The following is a 19816-nucleotide window of genomic DNA, read 5'->3' as shown; positions in this document are numbered from 1 at the left end:
GTATGTTGTTACCATAATGTTACTGTGTAATACAGTATGTTGTTACCATAATGTTACTGTGTAATACAGTATGTTGTTACCATAATGTTACTGTGTAATACAGTATGGTGTTACCATAATGTTACTGTGTAATACAGTATGTTGTTACCATAATGTTACTGTGTAATACAGTATGTTGTTACCATGTTACTGTGTAATACAGTATGTTGTTACCATGTTACTGTGTAATACAGTATGTTGTTACCATAATGTTACTGTGTAATACAGTATGTTGTTACCATGTTACTGTGTAATACAGTATGTTGTTACCATAATGTTACTGTGTAATACAGTATGTTGTTACCATGTTACTGTGTAATACAGTATGTTGTTACCATGTTACTGTGTAATACAGTATGTTGTTACCATAATGTTACTGTGTAATACAGTATGGTGTTACCATAATGTTACTGTGTAATACAGTATGTTGTTACCATGTTACTGTGTAATACAGTATGTTGTTACCATAATGTTACTGTGTAATACAGTATGTTGTTACCATAATGTTACTGTGTAATACAGTATGTTGTTACCATAATGTTACTGTGTAATACAGTATGTTGTTACATGTTACTGTGTAATACAGTATGTTGTTACCATAATGTTACTGTGTAATACAGTATGTTGTTACCATAATGTTACTGTGTAATACAGTATGGTTGTTACCATTGTTACTGTGTAATACAGTATGTTGTTACCATGTTACTGTGTAATACAGTATGTTGTTACCATAATGTTACTGTGTAATACAGTATGTTGTTACCATAATGTTACTGTGTAATACAGTATGTTGTTACCATAATGTTACTGTGTAATACAGTATGTTGTTACCATAATGTTACTGTGTAATACAGTATGTTGTTACCATAATGTTACTGTGTAATACAGTATGTTGTTACCATAATGTTACTGTGTAATACAGTATGTTGTTACCATGTTACTGTGTAATACAGTATGTTGTTACCATAATGTTACTGTGTAATACAGTATGTTGTTACCATGTTACTGTGTAATACAGTATGTTGTTACCATAATGTTACTGTGTAATACAGTATATTGTTTACCATGTTACTGTGTAATACAGTATGTTGTTACCATAATGTTACTGTGTAATACAGTATGTTGTTACCATAATGTTACTGTGTAATACAGTATGGTGTTACCATAATGTTACTGTGTAATACAGTATGTTGTTACCATAATGTTACTGTGTAATACAGTATGTTGTTACCATGTTACTGTGTAATACAGTATGGTGTTACCATAATGTTACTGTGTAATACAGTATGTTGTTACCATAATGTTACTGTGTAATACAGTATGTTGTTACCATAATGTTACTGTGTAATACAGTATGTTGTTACCATAATGTTACTGTGTAATACAGTATGTTGTTACCATGTTACTGTGTAATACAGTATGTTGTTACCATGTTACTGTGTAATACAGTATGTTGTTACCATAATGTTACTGTGTAATACAGTATGGTGTTACCATAATGTTACTGTGTAATACAGTATGTTGTTACCATAATGTTACTGTGTAATACAGTATGTTGTTACCATGTTACTGTGTAATACAGTATGTTGTTACCATAATGTTACTGTGTAATACAGTATGTTGTTACCATGTTACTGTGTAATACAGTATGTTGTTACCATAATGTTACTGTGTAATACAGTATATTGTTACCATGTTACTGTGTAATACAGTATGTTGTTACCATAATGTTACTGTGTAATACAGTATGTTGTTACCATAATGTTACTGTGTAATACAGTATGGTGTTACCATAATGTTACTGTGTAATACAGTATGTTGTTACCATAATGTTACTGTGTAATACAGTATGTTGTTACCATAATGTTACTGTGTAATACAGTATGTTGTTACCATAATGTTACTGTGTAATACAGTATGTTGTTACCATGTTACTGTGTAATACAGTATGTTGTTACCATGTTACTGTGTAATACAGTATGTTGTTACCATAATGTTACTGTGTAATACAGTATGTTGTTACCATAATGTTACTGTGTAATACAGTATGTTGTTACCATAATGTTACTGTGTAATACAGTATGTTGTTACCATAATGTTACTGTGTAATACAGTATGGTGTTACCATGTTACTGTGTAATACAGTATGTTGTTACCATGTTACTGTGTAATACAGTATGTTGTTACCATAATGTTACTGTGTAATACAGTATGTTGTTACCATAATGTTACTGTGTAATACAGTATGTTGTTACCATGTTACTGTGTAATACAGTATGTTGTTACCATAATGTTACTGTGTAATACAGTATGTTGTTACCATAATGTTACTGTGTAATACAGTATGTTGTTACCATAATGTTACTGTGTAATACAGTATGTTGTTACCATAATGTTACTGTGTAATACAGTATGTTGTTACCATGTTACTGTGTAATACAGTATGTTGTTACCATAATGTTACTGTGTAATACAGTATATTGTTACCATAATGTTACTGTGTAATACAGTATGGTGTTACCATGTTACTGTGTAATACAGTATGTTGTTACCATAATGTTACTGTGTAATACAGTATGTTGTTACCATGTTACTGTGTAATACAGTATGTTGTTACCATAATGTTACTGTGTAATACAGTATGTTGTTACCATGTTACTGTGTAATACAGTATGTTGTTACCATAATGTTACTGTGTAATACAGTATGGTGTTACCATGTTACTGTGTAATACAGTATGTTGTTACCATAATGTTACTGTGTAATACAGTATGTTGTTACCATGTTACTGTGTAATACAGTATGTTGTTACCATAATGTTACTGTGTAATACAGTATGGTGTTACCATGTTACTGTGTAATACAGTATGGTGTTACCATGTTACTGTGTAATACAGTATGTTGTTACCATGTTACTGTGTAATACAGTATGTTGTTACCATGTTACTGTGTAATACAGTATGTTGTTACCATGTTACTGTGTAATACAGTATGTTGTTACCATAATGTTACTGTGTAATACAGTATGTTGTTACCATGTTACTGTGTAATACAGTATGTTGTTACAATGTTGTTACCATATTGTACATTAAGCGGAGATGTACAGTAATTTATTTTTAAATAATATAATAATACTCAGTGACTTTTTCTTTAAATGAAGAGGTTTATAAATATATCACTATAATTCATAGCACATCACCCAGATGTGTTTAAAATCCTGTCACACCGCCGTCCCCTGACGGAGATCAGTACCATCTACAGTAGCAGATAAGCCATTCATTTGACAAGAAGATGTATGAAGTGATTTCTCTGTATTGTCCTTAGTAGAGTAGCTATATATACAATGTGACAGTTCTCTCTTACTATTCTCCCCTTAGTTTTAATGGTGCCAGGGAGTTGTATTGACTACGTCCAAAATAACACTCTAATCCCGACATAGTACACTGATTTGGCTTTCTCTGAACACCCCAAAGTAGGGTGCCATGTGAGACGCAACCCCATTGTCTGCTCAGAAGGCCTGTCAGCTATAACAACCCAGTTTACTGTGCTACATTTCATTCGCCCAGATTGACACCGCTTTCAAAGTCCTCTCAGGATATATTTTCACTTGTATGGATTTCTAATGACTTGGCTAAGCTCACGTTTAAGAGAAAGGAGCCTCTTGTATCGTTTCATATTTCCACGGTACAATAGCACAGAGCTGTTCCAGTGAGTGAGAAATTAATTAGTTTAAATCCATTCTCAGAACCTGACGTGAGATGGAGGTCACAGTTGTCACTTTAAACTTTACACTGAGAACGCTGTGGATGAGGCATACATTATGAGGAGGAATGCACTACCACACAATGAGGAATATGAATACATTATCTATCTGAAGAGGATCCAAACATGATCTATCTGAAGAGGATTCATACATTATCTATCAGAATAGAATCCATACATTATCTATCTGAAGAGGATTCATACATTATCTATCAGAATATTATCCATGCATTATCTATCTGAAGAGGATCCATACATTATCTATCTGAAGAGGATCCATACATTATATATATGGAGATGATCCATACATTATCTATATGGAGAGGATCCATACATTATCTATCAGAAGAGGATCCATACATTATCTATATGGAGATGATCCATGCATTATCTATCAGAATAGAATCCATACATTATCTATATGAAGAGGATTCATACATTATCTATCAGACTATTATCCATACATTATCTATATGGAGAGGATCCATACATTATTTATCTGAAGAGGATCCATACATTATCTATATGGAGATGATCCATACATTATCTATATGGAGAGGATCCATACATTATCTATATGGAGATGATCCATACATTATCTATCTGAAGAGGATCCATACATTATCTATATGGAGATGATACATGCATTATCTATCAGAATAGAAGCCATACATTATCTATCTGAAGAGGATTCATACATTATCTATCTGAAGAGGATCCATACATTATCTATATGGAGATGATCCATACATTATTTATATGGAGATGATACATGCATTATCTATCAGAATAGAAGCCATACATTATCTATCTGAAGAGGATTCATACATTATCTATCTGAAGAGGATCCATACATTATATATATGGAGATGATCCATACATTATCTATCTGAAGAGGATCCATACATTATCTATCAGAATAGAATCCATACATTATCTATCTGAAGAGGATCCATACATTATCTATATGGAGATGATCCATACATTATTTATATGGAGATGATCCATACATTATCTGTATGGAGATGATCCATACATTATCTATCTGAAGAGGATCCATACATTATCTATATGGAGATGATCCATACAGTGTCTATATGGAGATGATCCATACATTATCTATCTGAAGAGGATCCATACATTATCTATCAGAATAGAATCCATACATTATCTATCTGAAGAGGATCCATACATTATCTATCTGAAGAGGATCCATACATTATCTATCTGAAGAGGATCCATACATTATCTATATGGAGATGATCCACACATTATCTATATGGAGATAATTCATACATTATCTATATGGAGATGATCCACACATGATCTATATGGAGATAATTCATACATTATCTATATGGAGATGATCCATACATTATCTATATGGAGAGGATCCATACATTATCTATCTGAAGAGGATCCATACATTATCTATATGGAGAGGATCCATACATTATCTATATGGAGATGATCCATACATTATCTATCAGAAGAGGATCCATACATTATCTATCAGAATAGAATCCATACATTATCTATCTGAAGAGGATTCATACATTATCTATATGGAGATGATCCATACATTATCTATCTGAAGAGGATCCATACATTATCTATCTGAAGAGGATCCATACATTATCCATATGGAGATGATCCATACATTATCTATATGGAGAGGATCAATACATGATCTATATGGAGATGATCCATACATTATTTATCAGAAGAGGATTCATACATTATCTATATGGAGATGATCCATACATTATCTATCTGAAGAGGATCCATACATTATCTATATGGAGAGGATTCATACATTATCTATATGGAGATGATCCATACATTATCTATCAGAAGAGGATCCATACATTATCTATCAGAATAGAATCCATATATTATCTATCTGAAGAGGATTCATACATTATCTATATGGAGATGATCCATACATTATCTATCTGAAGAGGATCCATACATTATCTATCTGAATAGAATCCATACATTATCTATCTGAAGAGGATCCATACATTATCTATCTGAAGAGGATCCATACATTATCTATATGGAGATGATCCACACATGATCTATATGGAGAGGATTCATACATTATCTATATGGAGATGATCCATACATTATCTATATGGAGAGGATCCATACATTATCTATATGGAGATGATCCATACATTATCTATCAGAAGAGGATCCATACATTATCTATCAGAATAGAATACATACATTATCTATCTGAAGCGGATTCATACATTATCTATATGGAGATGATCCATACATTATCTATCTGAAGAGGATCCATACATTATCTATCTGAAGAGGATCAATACATTATCCATATGGAGATGATCCATACATTATCTATATGGAGATAATTCATACATTATCTATATGGAGATGATCCACACATGATCTATATGGAGATAATTCATACATTATCTATATGGAGATGATCCATACATTATCTATATGGAGAGGATCCATACATTATCTATCTGAAGAGGATCCATACATTATCTATATGGAGAGGATCCATACATTATCTATATGGAGATGATCCATACATTATCTATCAGAAGAGGATCCATACATTATCTATCAGAATAGAATCCATACATTATCTATCTGAAGAGGATTCATACATTATCTATATGGAGATGATCCATACATTATCTATCTGAAGAGGATACATACATTATCTATCTGAAGAGGATCCATATATTATCCATATGGAGATGATCCATACATTATCTATATGGAGAGGATCAATACATGATCTATATGGAAATGATCCATACATTATCTATCAGAAGAGGATTCATACATTATCTATATGGAGATGATCCATACATTATCTATCTGAAGAGGATCCATACATTATCTATATGGAGAGGATTCATACATTATCTATATGGAGATGATCCATACATTATCTATCAGAAGAGGATCCATACATTATCTATCAGAATAGAATCCATATATTATCTATCTGAAGAGGATTCATACATTATCTATATGGAGATGATCCATACATTATCTATCTGAAGAGGATCCATACATTATCTATCTGAAGAGGATCCATACATTATCTATCTGAAGAGGATCCATACATTATCTATATGGAGATGATCCATACATTATCTATCTGGAGAGGATCCATACATTATCTATCCGAATAGAATCCATACATTATCTATCTGAAGAGGATCCATACATTATCTATCTGAAGAGGATCCATACATTATCTATATGGAGATGATCCACACATGATCTATATGGAGAGGATTCATACATTATCTATATGGAGATGATCCATACATTATCTATATGGAGAGGATCCATACATTATCTATATGGAGATGATCCATACATTATCTATCAGAAGAGGATCCATACATTATCTATCAGAATAGAATACATACATTATCTATCTGAAGCGGATTCATACATTATCTATATGGAGATGATCCATACATTATCTATCTGAAGAGGATCCATACATTATCTATCTGAAGAGGATCAATACATTATCCATATGGAGATGATCCATACATTATCTATATGGAGATGATCCATACATTATCTATCAGAAGAGGATTCATACATTATCTATATGGAGATGATCCATACATTATCTATCTGAAGAGGATCCATACATTATCTATATGGAGAGGATTCATACATTATCTATATGGAGATGATCCATACATTATCTATCAGAAGAGGATCCATACATTATCTATCAGAATAGAATCCATACATTATCTATCTGAAGAGGATCCATACATTATCTATCTGAAGAGGATTCATACATTATCTATCTGAAGAGGATCCATACATTATCTATATGGAGATGATCCATACATTATCTATCTGAAGAGGATCCATACATTATCTATATGGAGATGATCCATACATTATCTATCTGGAGAGGATTCATACATTATCTATCTGAAGAGGATCCATACATTATCTATCAGAATAGAATCCATACATTATCTATCTGAAGAGGATCCATACATTATCTATATGGAGATGATCCATACATTATCTATATGGAGATGATCCATACATTATATATATGGAGATGATCCATACATTATCTATCTGAAGAGGATCCATACATTATCTATATGGAGATGATCCATACATTATCTATATGGAGATGATCCATACATTATCTATCTGAAGAGGATCCATACATTATCTATATGGAGAGGATCCATACATTATCTATCCGAAGAGGATCAATACATTATCTATATGGAGATGATCCATACATTATCTATATGGAGATGATCCATACATTATCTATCTGACGAGGATCCATACATTATCTATATGGAGATGATCCATACATTATCTATCTGAAGAGGATCCATACATTATCTATCTGAAGAGGATTCATACATTATCTATCTGAAGAGGATCCATACAGTATCTATATGGAGATGCTCCATACATTATCTATATGGAGATGATCCATACATTATCTATCTGAACAGGATCCATACATTATCTATCTGAAGAGGATCCATACATTATCTATATGGAGATGATCCATACATTATCTATCTGGAGAGGATCCATACATTATCTATCAGAAGAGGATTCATACATTATCTATCTGAAGAGGATCCATACATTATCTATATGGAGATGATCCATACATTATCTATATGGAGAGGATCCATACATTATCTATATGGAGATGATCCATACATTATCTATATGGAGATGATCCATACATTATCTATCTGAAGAGGATCATACATTATCTATATGGAGATGATCCATGAATTATCTATCTGCGTTGGCACTGTGTTATCCTCAAAGAGGGTGAAGAAGGTGTTTAGCTTGTCCGGGAGCAAGACGTTGGTGTCCGCGATGTGGCTGGTTTTCTCTTTTTGTAATCTGTGATTGTCTGGAGTCCCTGCCATATACATCTCGTGTCTGAGCTGTTGAATTGCGACTCTACGTTGTCTCTGTACTGACGCTTTGCCTGTTTGATTGCCTTACGGAGAGAGTAACTGCACTGTTTGTATTCGACCATACTGTATTCCCAGTCACCTTGCCGTGGTTAAATACCATGGTTCGCGCTTTCAGTTTTGTGCGAATGCTGCCATCTATCCACAGTTTTTAGTTTGGGTAGGTTTTAATAGTCACAGTGGGGACAACATCCTCTATCCACTTCCTGATGAACTCAGTCACCGTGTCAGTGTATACGTCAATATTATTCTCAGAGGAAACCCGGAATATATCCTAGTCCGTATGATCAAAACAATCTTGAAGCATGGATTCCGATTGGCCAGACCAGCATTGAATAGGCCTTAGCATGGGTAGTTACTGTGTGAGTTTCTGCCTATAGGAAGGGAGGAGCAGAATGGAGTCATGATATGATTTGCCAAAGGTAAGGCGGGGGAGGGCCTTGTAGCCATCCAGGAAGGGAGAGTAAAAGTGTTCGAGAGTTTTTGAAGTGCGAGTACTACAGGCTATGTGTTGATAAAACTTCGGTAGCGTTTTCCTCAGATTTGCTTTGTAAAAATCCCCAGCTACAATAAATTTTGCCTCAGGATATGTGGTTTCCAGTTTGCATAAACTCCAGTGTAGTTCCTTGAGGGCCGACGTGGTATCGGCCTGAGGGGGAATATACACGGCTGTGACTATAACCGAAGAGAATTCTCTTGGGAGGTAATACGGTCAACATTTGATAGTGAGATATTCGAGGACAGGTGAACAAAAGGACTTGAGTTCCTTTACGTTATTAGTTGTTAATCATGAAACATACACCTCCGTCTTTCTTCATCACAGAGAGTTCTTTATTTCTGTCTGTGCGATGTACTGAGAACCCAGCTGAATGTATGGATGGGCACATGTATGGAGAGCCATGATTACATAAAACAGAGTATGTTGCAGCCCCTGACGTCGCTCTGGAATGAGATCCTCGCCCTGAGCTCATCTACTTTACTGTCCAGGGACTGAACATTAGCGAGTAATATACTCGGAAGCGGTGCATGGTGTGCACGCCTCCTGAGTCGGACTCGAAGTCCACTCCGAATACCTCTTCTCCGCCACGGCATCTGGAAGAAAACTCTGGGATTAGTTAAATTGCTTTGGGGGATACGAACAAAGGATCCAATTTGGGAAAGTCGTATTCCTGGTCGTAATGCTGTTGAGTTACCGCCGCTCTGATATCCCAAAGTTATTTCCGGCTGTATGTAATAACACCAAAAACATTCTGGGCTAATAATGGCAGAGCAGCTGTACACAAGCCTAAGATCACCATGCGCAATGCCAATGCATTGACTGGTGTGGTGTAAAGCTCACCACCATTGGACTCTGGAGCAGTGGAAACGTTTTCTCTGGAGTGATGAATCACGCTTCACCATCTGGCAGTCCGACATACGAATCTGGCTTTTGGCGGATGCCAGGAAACGATATCTGCCCCAAAGGAGGAGGAATAATGCTGGTTCGGGCAAGGCCTCTTCGTTCCAGTAAAGGGATATATATATACCTAGTTACACCACCTAGATACACCTAACTACACAACCTAGCTCCAACAAGCTACACCTCCTAGATCCACCACCTAGATCCACCTAGCTCCACCACCTAGCTCCAACTAGGTACATCACCTAGATCCTCCTAGCTCCACAGAACTAGCTACACCTAGCTACACTTAGCTCCACCACCTACCTCCTCCTTGCTCCACCTAGCTCCACCACCTAGCTCCTCCTTGCTACACCTAGCTCCACCACCTAGCTCCTCCTTGCTCCACCTAGCTCCACCACCTTGCTCCACCACCTAGCTCCTACTTGCTCCACCTAGCTCCACCTTGCTCCACCACCTAGCTCCTCCTTGCTACACCTAGCTCCACCACCTAGCTCCTCCTTGCTCCACCTAGCTCCACCACCTTGCTCCACCACCTAGCTCCTACTTGCTCCACCTAGCTCCACCTAGCTCCACCACCTAGATCCTCCTAGCTCCACCACCTAGCTCCTCCTTGCTACACCTAGCTCCACAACCTAGCTCCACCACCTAGCTCTTCCTTGCTCCACCTAGATCCACCTAGCTCCACCACCTAGCTCCACCACCTTGCTCCACCTAGCTCCACCACCTAGATCCACCTAGCTCAACCACCTAGTTACACCTAGCTCCTCCTTGCTACACCTAGCTCCACAACCTTGCTCCACCTAGCTCCGCCACCAAGCTTTACCTAGCTTAACCTATCTACTCCACCTAGCTACACCACCTTGTTCCATCTAGCTGCACCTAGCTAATCTCCTAGCTACACCACCTAGTTCCACCTAGCTACACTTAGCTATACTTAGCTACACCACCTAGTTCCACCTAGCTACACTTAGCTATACCTAGCTACACCACCTAGTTCCACCTAGCTACACTTAGCTATACCTAGCTACACCACCTAGTTCCACCTAGCTACACTTAGCTATACCTAGCTACACCACCTAGTTCCACCTAGCTACACTTAGCTATACCTAGCTACAACACCTAGTTCCACCTAGCTACACTTAGCTATACCTAGCTACACCACCTAGTTCCACCTAGCTACACTTAGCTATACCTAGCTACACCACCTAGTTACACCTAGCTACACTTAGCTATACCTAGCTACACCACCTAGTTCCACCTAGCTACACTTAGCTATACCTAGCTACACCACCTAGTTCCACCTAGCTACACTTAGCTATACCTAGCTACACCACCTAGTTCCACCTAGCTACACCACCTAGTTCCACCTAGCTACACTTAGCTATACCTAGCTACACCACCTAGTTCCACCTAGCTACACTTAGCTATACCTAGCTACACCACCTAGTTCCACCTAGCTACACTTAGCTATACCTAGCTACACCACCTAGTTCCACCTAGCTACACTTAGCTATACCTAGCTACACCACCTAGTTCCACCTAGCTACACTTAGCTATACCTAGCTACAACACTTAAATAGACCACATAGCTCCACCTAAATTCACAGCACAACCATTCGAGCCATTCCCATGTGTTTAGTTTCCCTACATAGTGTAGGCCTGGTAGCCTAGTGCTGTAGACAGAGGTTTTAATACATGTCAGATGAACAGTTTCTCTCACCGTGTTACTCTAACTCTCTGCCGTCATAAAACCAAAACTGTCAATTAAATAGTGGAAGCTAAGCGCGAGCCCCTAATGACGTTATTTAGATCCCGGAATGGACAAACATCAGAGTTTGACATTCTTTCCCGGTCCCGGTCCTTGATCAGAGCGAGCAGAGAACATCTCTCCCGACACCTTTATGAGGGGACAGGCCTTGGTCCGACTCGGAAAGGTCGACACCACTTTGATGTGTTGTATTCTACACATCTGTATTGGATTTGTTCATAATTCTCTTTCCTTTTCCAACTGGACGGTATTTACGACGCGACCTTAATTGTCAATTAGACCAGTGAGAATGATCTGTTACATTTAGAAAAGGACCAGAGCAGTTATGTCATGAGGGAAACATATATATTTTTGTTTATCACTTATTAACAGCTTTGACATGGTAATAGACACAGACACTATGAAGATTAGTCTACCTAAGTATATTCCCTAGTCCAATAATGGCAATCTCATATTGGCTGCGTCACATAGGTGACATATTCATAACCAATGGTAATCCATAAAGACATATTCATAACCAATGGTAATCCATAAAGACATATTCATAACCAATGGTAATCCATAAAGACTTGGTTGAGGCATTGAAAACAGCGTTACCAGTTTATTAACACTTGAGGAAAGCGAGAACTACGAACAATATGGCCGCACTTAGACCGAATCTTTACGGACAACATATTAAATCATACGTTTAGAAGTGTCTTTATTGTAAACATAACCCACCTAACTGGTAATAATGTTAAAAGATTCAACACATAGGCCGTCATCTTAATTTGAGTAAATGCTGTAAATATGTATTCATTATAAATGGCTATAATAACGCGTTCTACACGCAGGCTAAACTTGACGCTGTTGTAAGGAAGCGCAGCTGTGCATCAGATATTAAAATGTTGTGGGAAATGACGTGTTGTATAGGATAACGTAGGCATATAGATAATGAATTATCTACAAATGAACTGCTTATTTGATTAATGCCAGGGAGATGTTCTGAGATATACGTTCATCCCATCGGTCACCCAAACCGGCTCTTATGACACATTCATATGTATAGCCCACTCAGAGGAGAAACTCGATGTTATTGTGATATAGAGTCATGTATCATACTGTTAAGTAGACTACAGTTTTTTCTAGAATACATAGGCTGTAAGGCTTTCTGTAAATACAGAGGCCAGCGGGCCGGTGTCAAGTTATTAAACTCTAATGGAACAAAGATCTAGGACTACATAATTATTAATATTGACTTGGTAATTAATCATGACATAAATTCACCGTTAATTGTATTATCCAGGCGGACTGTGTTTGTTGTGCGGAGCCTCTCTCACCTCATTCCGCTAACACACACAGAGGTGGTGCAATTCTGTTCATGTTCAAAGGCGCTGCTGCACTTCAGCAGAAACAAAAAGTATTTTTATTGAGAACAAATGGTGACATTTGAAGGGAGCAGAACGAGAGAGGCTGGGAGAGAGAGGTAGAGAGAGGCCGTGGATCGGAGCAGAGCAGGCCTCGGTGGAAGGCAGCTCAGAGCCTCTCTGCGTGGAAAGGAAAGCGCCTCTGGGTCTATTTGACAACAGTGAGATCCCCGGGGAGCCCACCTCACATTAAGTCTGCATTTCAATAAATCAGCCCTAATGAAAGTAGAGAGAGAGAGATACAGAGAGAGAGAGAGATACAGAGAGAGAGAGACAGAGACAGAGACAGAGAGAGACAGAGACAGAGACAGAGACAGAGACAGAGACAGAGAGAGAGAGACAGAGAGAGAGAGAGAGAGAGAGAGAGAGAGAGAGAGAGAGAGAGAGAGAGAGAGAGAGAGAGAGAGAGAGAGAGAGAGAATGGTCTGGTAGCGAGAGAGAGGTTGTGAGATCTAGGCGGAGAGAGAGAGAGGTTGCCTGACTCCCCGATAGGTCGACACACACCGGGACAGATATTAGGAAGTTGAAGCGGAAAGGATAACTTTATAGGTGAAGTGGCGTCCCAAGAGACTCAATAACATTCCCCTCAGAAGTCATGAAGAACGTACAGCTCTCACACCACCTCTCCGAGGACTGGTGAAGGAATAACCCAGACAGAAACGTAGAAAATACCGTAAAGCTCGGAGAGAAAGAAGATGTCTAAACACACATTGTTACAGATATTTAAATGTTGGTGCTGCGCTTTGAAAAACAGATTTCGTTAGCCTCAAGGTCGCGATGAAACAATAGGCCCACCAATTCATTGCTTTTTAATTTTCGTTTGTATCACACATATGTCATTGTCGCTCACATTCAAGTGTTTATGAAAGTGTTCCAATTGTTACAACAACAGAACATATATTCTTTCTTTGAAAATATTTTATAATTTGCCTCCTATTCAGATGAGGCAAACAGGTTGCAATTCGTATTCTGGAAGTTATGCAAATAGCCTAAAAAAAACATTAGTAGACTAATAATACTAATTATCATAATAATAATAATAGTAATAATAATAATTATCATAATAATAATAATAGTAATAATAATAATTATCATAATAATAATAATAGTAATAATAATAATTATCATAATAATAATAATAGTAATAATAATAATTCCCTTCGCCAAATAAAAACAAATAATCCGATGAAAGGAAGATCAGCGCGGTATAGCCGGTCGGATAAGTGCATGAGACAGGCCATCGGAGCTGGCGGCTGGCTGTTTAGACAGCGCTTTATGGATGGTTTAATATCGGCCGGTAAAGAAGGCCGACTGACCGGCAGACTGACTGAGGCTGGGCCAGGGGGATCACCCCGCTGGGAACTCATCATACTGCTCCTAGCGCCGGATTAATCACACTGGAAAATAAACCCCTGACAGCCACGGATAGAAGAATATCATTTATATAATGATAAGTATATCATTTATAATAAGCATATCATTTATCCCAACCAAGGTCACGAGTAGTCCCCGGATGGAGCTAAACGCCTATAAGAATGGCGGGAAAAGGCCCTTCAGAAGACGGATCGGTGGTAAGCTTCTCTCGACTGTCTCAAACCAACATATCAATTAATACAGGCTGTGCCATTCCCAAAAGTCTTATCGTTTACACTTGATTCATAATTCCATTTCTAAAAGCAGCAGCCTAACCAAAGAGAAATACATTTTCATGCGACAATATAAAGGAGATGAAGGAAAAAATGAAAGCAGATTGAAATACAGAGGGAAAACATTTTAATTTGGTTTTCCTTTGAATAATAAATAGCACTAACTCGCCAGTATAACACACTAGCGCGTTTAATTTACAATAAGATATAAATTAGTAAAAGTACTCTCGTTAACAAGATTGTGTAACTTTCAAATGCGTTTCAAATAAAAACGGGAATAATGTATTGACAAAACAATGTTCAGTGTCCATTGCAATACAACTTGCATAAATTATAGGCAGCATTTTCCATCATTAAAAAAATAAATATCCAATGTATTCCACTTAGATTCCTCAAGTTCATCAGTCCATCTCCAGACCTCATACATCCTTTACAAATAAGATACAGAAGGCCTTATATTATCTTCACATAAAGTATAATATACATAATATTATATTCACATAAAGTATGGTATATCTAACATTGACTTCACATAAAGTATAGTATACCTAATATTATATTCACATAAAGTATAGTATACCTAAATTTGTCTTCACATAAAGTATAGTATACCTAATATTATCTTCATATAAAGTATAATATACCTAATATTGTCTTCACATAAAGTATAGTATACCTAATATTATCTTCATATAAAGTATAATATACCTAATATTATCTTCACATAAAGTATAATATACCTGATATTATCTTCACATAAAGTATAATATACCTAATATTATCTTCACATAAAGTATAATATACCTGATATTATCTTCACATAAAGTATAATATACCTAATATTATCTTCATATAAAGTATAATATACCTAATATTATCTTCACATAAAGTATAATATACCTAATATTATCTTCACATAAAGTATAATATACCTAATATTATCTTCATATAAAGTATAATATACCTAATATTATCTTCACATAAAGTATAATATACCTAATATTATCTTCATATAAAGTATAATATACCGTGGCAATGAAGCAGATACATCCTGAGAAAAACGTCTTCCAAAATCATCACATACAGCGGGACATTTACTGAGCCAGTCAACGCACATCTCATGAAAACGAAAGTGAAATGATAGAATAAGTCAGGGTTAATTCATCCCCCAACCCTGAATCAGGTTTAATTAATCCTTCGGGCCTGTCTCTGAGGAGAACAGCTGTAGTGCTGCGGGCCAGGCGTCTTGTCTGAGGAGCAAGATGCAGCTCTCCCCTTTAGAGAAAGGTTAGTTCGGTTAGTGTTAAGAGCAGGGTGCAGGGGTGATGGCTTGGGGCTTTAGTCAAAGCCATTGTGACACCTACCTACAGACCTGAATCAGAGCCACAACATGGCCTTTAGAAGCTCACCTTTAGCCCACAGAGTTTGTCCTAAAGTCCTTCCCAGGTTGTATTAAGTAAGAGCTGAAGTTGCAGAGATAAAGGTCTTAAATAACAAAAAAGTTGGCCCACCAGTCACTGATACTATAATAAAAATTGCACAACTGTTGTTAAAATAAAACATGACGGTATCTAATTATTGTGTAACCAATTATAAAACAACATCATTTGTAGTCCATAATAACCAATCCAACTAAAGTGATATTTCTAACTTGTTAAGTAATGCTGCGTTCCTACTGTGTGAGCAGGTCTCAATAAGTTCTGTTAATAGAACCTCTGTTAAGACAACAACATATCTCTGCTTATTGCCCTGAGAGACAGTCTGACACACAGGCCGACATTACAGCTAGCACCAACTCAGGCCTACACTAGCACTGATTACACTGAGGCCTTCATACGCCTTCTGCTGGGGACAAATACATATATGTTCTTTCAAAACCTCACATATTCAGTCAAAGGCCAATGAAGTTAATTCAAATGCATAAAATAAAAGTTATTATTTTGAAACTATAATGGCATGTTACGTACCTTTCTTAGAGTATAAATGTGAGGGTCTGAACTTTTGTTCAATGTGGTTGGAGTTGGTTTTAAGCAGAGAGTCAGTGGTGTGTTTATGCATGGTGCTGCCCTCGGTAGCGGTCTGTGTGAGTCCGTCGTTAGCAGCAGAGTTATATGGCACAATCCCTTGACCCTGCAGCGGGCTGAAGTTGCCATAGTTTGTGTAATTACTGTAAAACGGAGACGTGTAGTAGATGGGTCGTCCTAGGATGGAAGAGGCGGAGTACACAGCGCCAGGGACAGCCGTGGAGGGGGTGGAGGAGGTGGAGGTTAGAAGACCGAGGGATGGACAAGTCTGCCCCGGGTGATGCTGCTGCTGCTGCTTCGGGTCTGAAGTAGCGATCTCCGCTAAAGACCACAGTTTGGGTTTGACGGCTTGAGGACCTGAGATTCGGCTGTCAAGACATGATTTGTTGTTGTTTTCCCGGTGGTGATGGTTTAAGACCGAGGCCTCAAGCCGTGTTAGTGGTGATGATGTCACAAGTTTAGATGACAGGCTTCGGTGTCGTTCATCATTCTCCAGTTCGTGATCATCATCATCATCATCCTCACATTTGTCCTTAGTATCTGACCCAGACTCACAGACCAGGTCTCCGATCCGACAGCTCACCTTATCCCCATCAGACTCCGCTGAACAAGAATGGTCTGTGAGGGTATCAACCTGCAAACTGATACCTGCAAAAATAAAGAAAAAAGAGATTGAGACGAAGTAATTACCATATAATAACCATGGCATTCGACATTATTAGGATTACTATTATTATTGTTAATAACAATACTAATAATTAGAACTCGTTCCGTTTTATGCCTTCCAATTGAAATGTGTCACCTAGTCTCTGTTATCATGTCGTTAATCATCTGTGTATAACTGGCAATAAAAAACAGCACCGTGCAGCTCGCGCTGTTAACTGGGTCATGGGCTGGGTCTCGTGGTTTACCTTCATCCTCCGCGGACGTCTCGCTGTGGTCAAGATTTTTCTCCAAGCGGTCATCATTCCTCTCTCCGTCTCCATCGTCCTCATCCTCACTCTTATTCCGGGGAGCCCACGTCATCTTGTTCTCCTTCTTCAGCCTCCTCCTGGCGTTGGCGAACCAGGTGGACACCTGCGTCAGGGTCATCTTAGTAATGATGGCCAACATGATCTTCTCTCCCTTGGTGGGGTAGGGGTTCTTCCTGTGCTCCTGTAGCCAGGCCTTCAGCGTGGCGGTGGCGTCTCGGGTCGCGTTCTTGCGGTAGGCCGGGTCGTTGAGCTGGTAGGGGTATCCCGGGCTACCGTAGGGGTGGTAGCTGAGCGCCCCGGCCATGCCCTGCGCGTCGTAAGGAGAGCTCTGGAAAGGAAAAAGGATTATGAAAGTTTTTGTTATCATTTAGAATTTTGGTAATAAATATTGAAAAATGTAAAAACATAACTAAACACAACAGGTTGTGTATTGAGAGTTAACTTAGTGTGTATTGTGAGTTGGGCCTATATAATGGTTGTATTACCCTGATCATTATCGGTTTGATTAATCGCATTGCATTATGCTAAATAAATGATAAATGATGCATCGTAATTGGACTAATTTCCAGTAATCGCCGCCTAACTTCCTGCTTTTCTTTAGCTAGATTAGTTTTGTTGTCGGAGAGACGTGTTAGCATATCATTGCTTTACAGCATCACAAATCCAATTAACTACCCAGTGTATGTGCACCTTTTATAAACGCTTAGACACCCATGTCATTAGCATTGTAATTCCTCTTTTCATGTTAAAATTTCGCTTATTTAATTTAATGTACATTCCAATCATTTAAATTGCATATAGTTTGTGACTGTCAAAATGGAGAACAAACGTCATATATTTTATTTCCCATTGGAAGAATATGATATTAGGCTACAGGCTCATTTCAATGAAGGCCATTGGCTTACATCATATTCTTCTTTATGGGGGGTATTTTTCCTAAATTATGTCCACTCAATTAGCCATGCACTGTGTTAACGGGCCCACGAAAACACACATCATATTTGCAGTTAGAAGAAATACAATATTCCATTGATCAATAAATAGCCTACAACCTCCACACACGATAGACAATATAATGTACCACTTGATGATTTATCGTGATGATAAATGCAATTCTTTCTACGAACAATGTTGGAATACATAATGGTGTGCAGGATCTCATCCATTTTACCCTTGAACTGTACAACCCATTAGACCCGCTCTGAAACAGTAGCTCTCTGCACGCTGCACGCAAATAATCTACCGTTGGCTACTAAACGCCAAAATTAGAGCTAATTATTTTCGACCAGGCTGGCCCTCCTGTATGCATACTGACACAAGTTGTCTAATACGAATACGTGGAAGTCGAGTATTTACCATGTAGGAAGGGAATCCCGTGGCAGGGTCTGTGGAGTATGGCATTGGGCTGGAGAAGCCGCTGGCTGAAGCCGTGAATGCAGCAGCTGATCCGGGGTAAGGACTAAAGGCTGATCCACTGGACGACCTGGCCAGCTCGTCGCTCCTCGGGGCAGCCAGGGCAGAAGCCCCGTAAGCCGGGCAGGAGTAGAGCGCCAGAGAGCCCGGCGGCTGGTAGAGGTAACCCTGGGGGTAAGACATGCCTCACTGAGGGTCTGTTGCTGCTGATTCCAAAGAGGAAAGCACGTAAAATATACGTCTGTAAAATAATGAGCTCACTAAACGGATCTTCAGACAATTCAAATAAAAAGAATGAAAAAGCGACCCCCAAAAGATCAGTCAAGTGCCCTGCACATAGAGGCAGGCGACGTCTCGATCCCCTAGCGTCCGATGTTTTTAGTAGCCT

General features: G+C 38.1%; 1 protein-coding gene across 1 annotated transcript; it reads right to left on the bottom strand.

The window, feature by feature from the left end:
• Positions 1-16984: 16984 nt before the first annotated feature.
• Positions 16985-19611, bottom strand: LOC120037273 (iroquois-class homeodomain protein irx-2-like; the record flags this gene model as incomplete). Its single annotated transcript, XM_038983445.1, has 3 exons — positions 19372-19611; positions 17953-18343; positions 16985-17689 (listed from the first exon to the last, which is right to left on the bottom strand). Coding segments are annotated over exons 1-3 (1336 nt in total), but the record flags the coding sequence as incomplete, so codon positions are not given.
• Positions 19612-19816: the final 205 nt, after the last annotated feature.

Source organism: Salvelinus namaycush, unplaced genomic scaffold (assembly GCF_016432855.1).
Source record: "Salvelinus namaycush isolate Seneca unplaced genomic scaffold, SaNama_1.0 Scaffold1666, whole genome shotgun sequence".
Lineage (NCBI taxonomy): Eukaryota > Metazoa > Chordata > Actinopteri > Salmoniformes > Salmonidae > Salvelinus > Salvelinus namaycush.
Note: the sequence above shows the minus strand (reverse complement) of the source record. Positions and strands in the feature narration are given on the sequence as shown.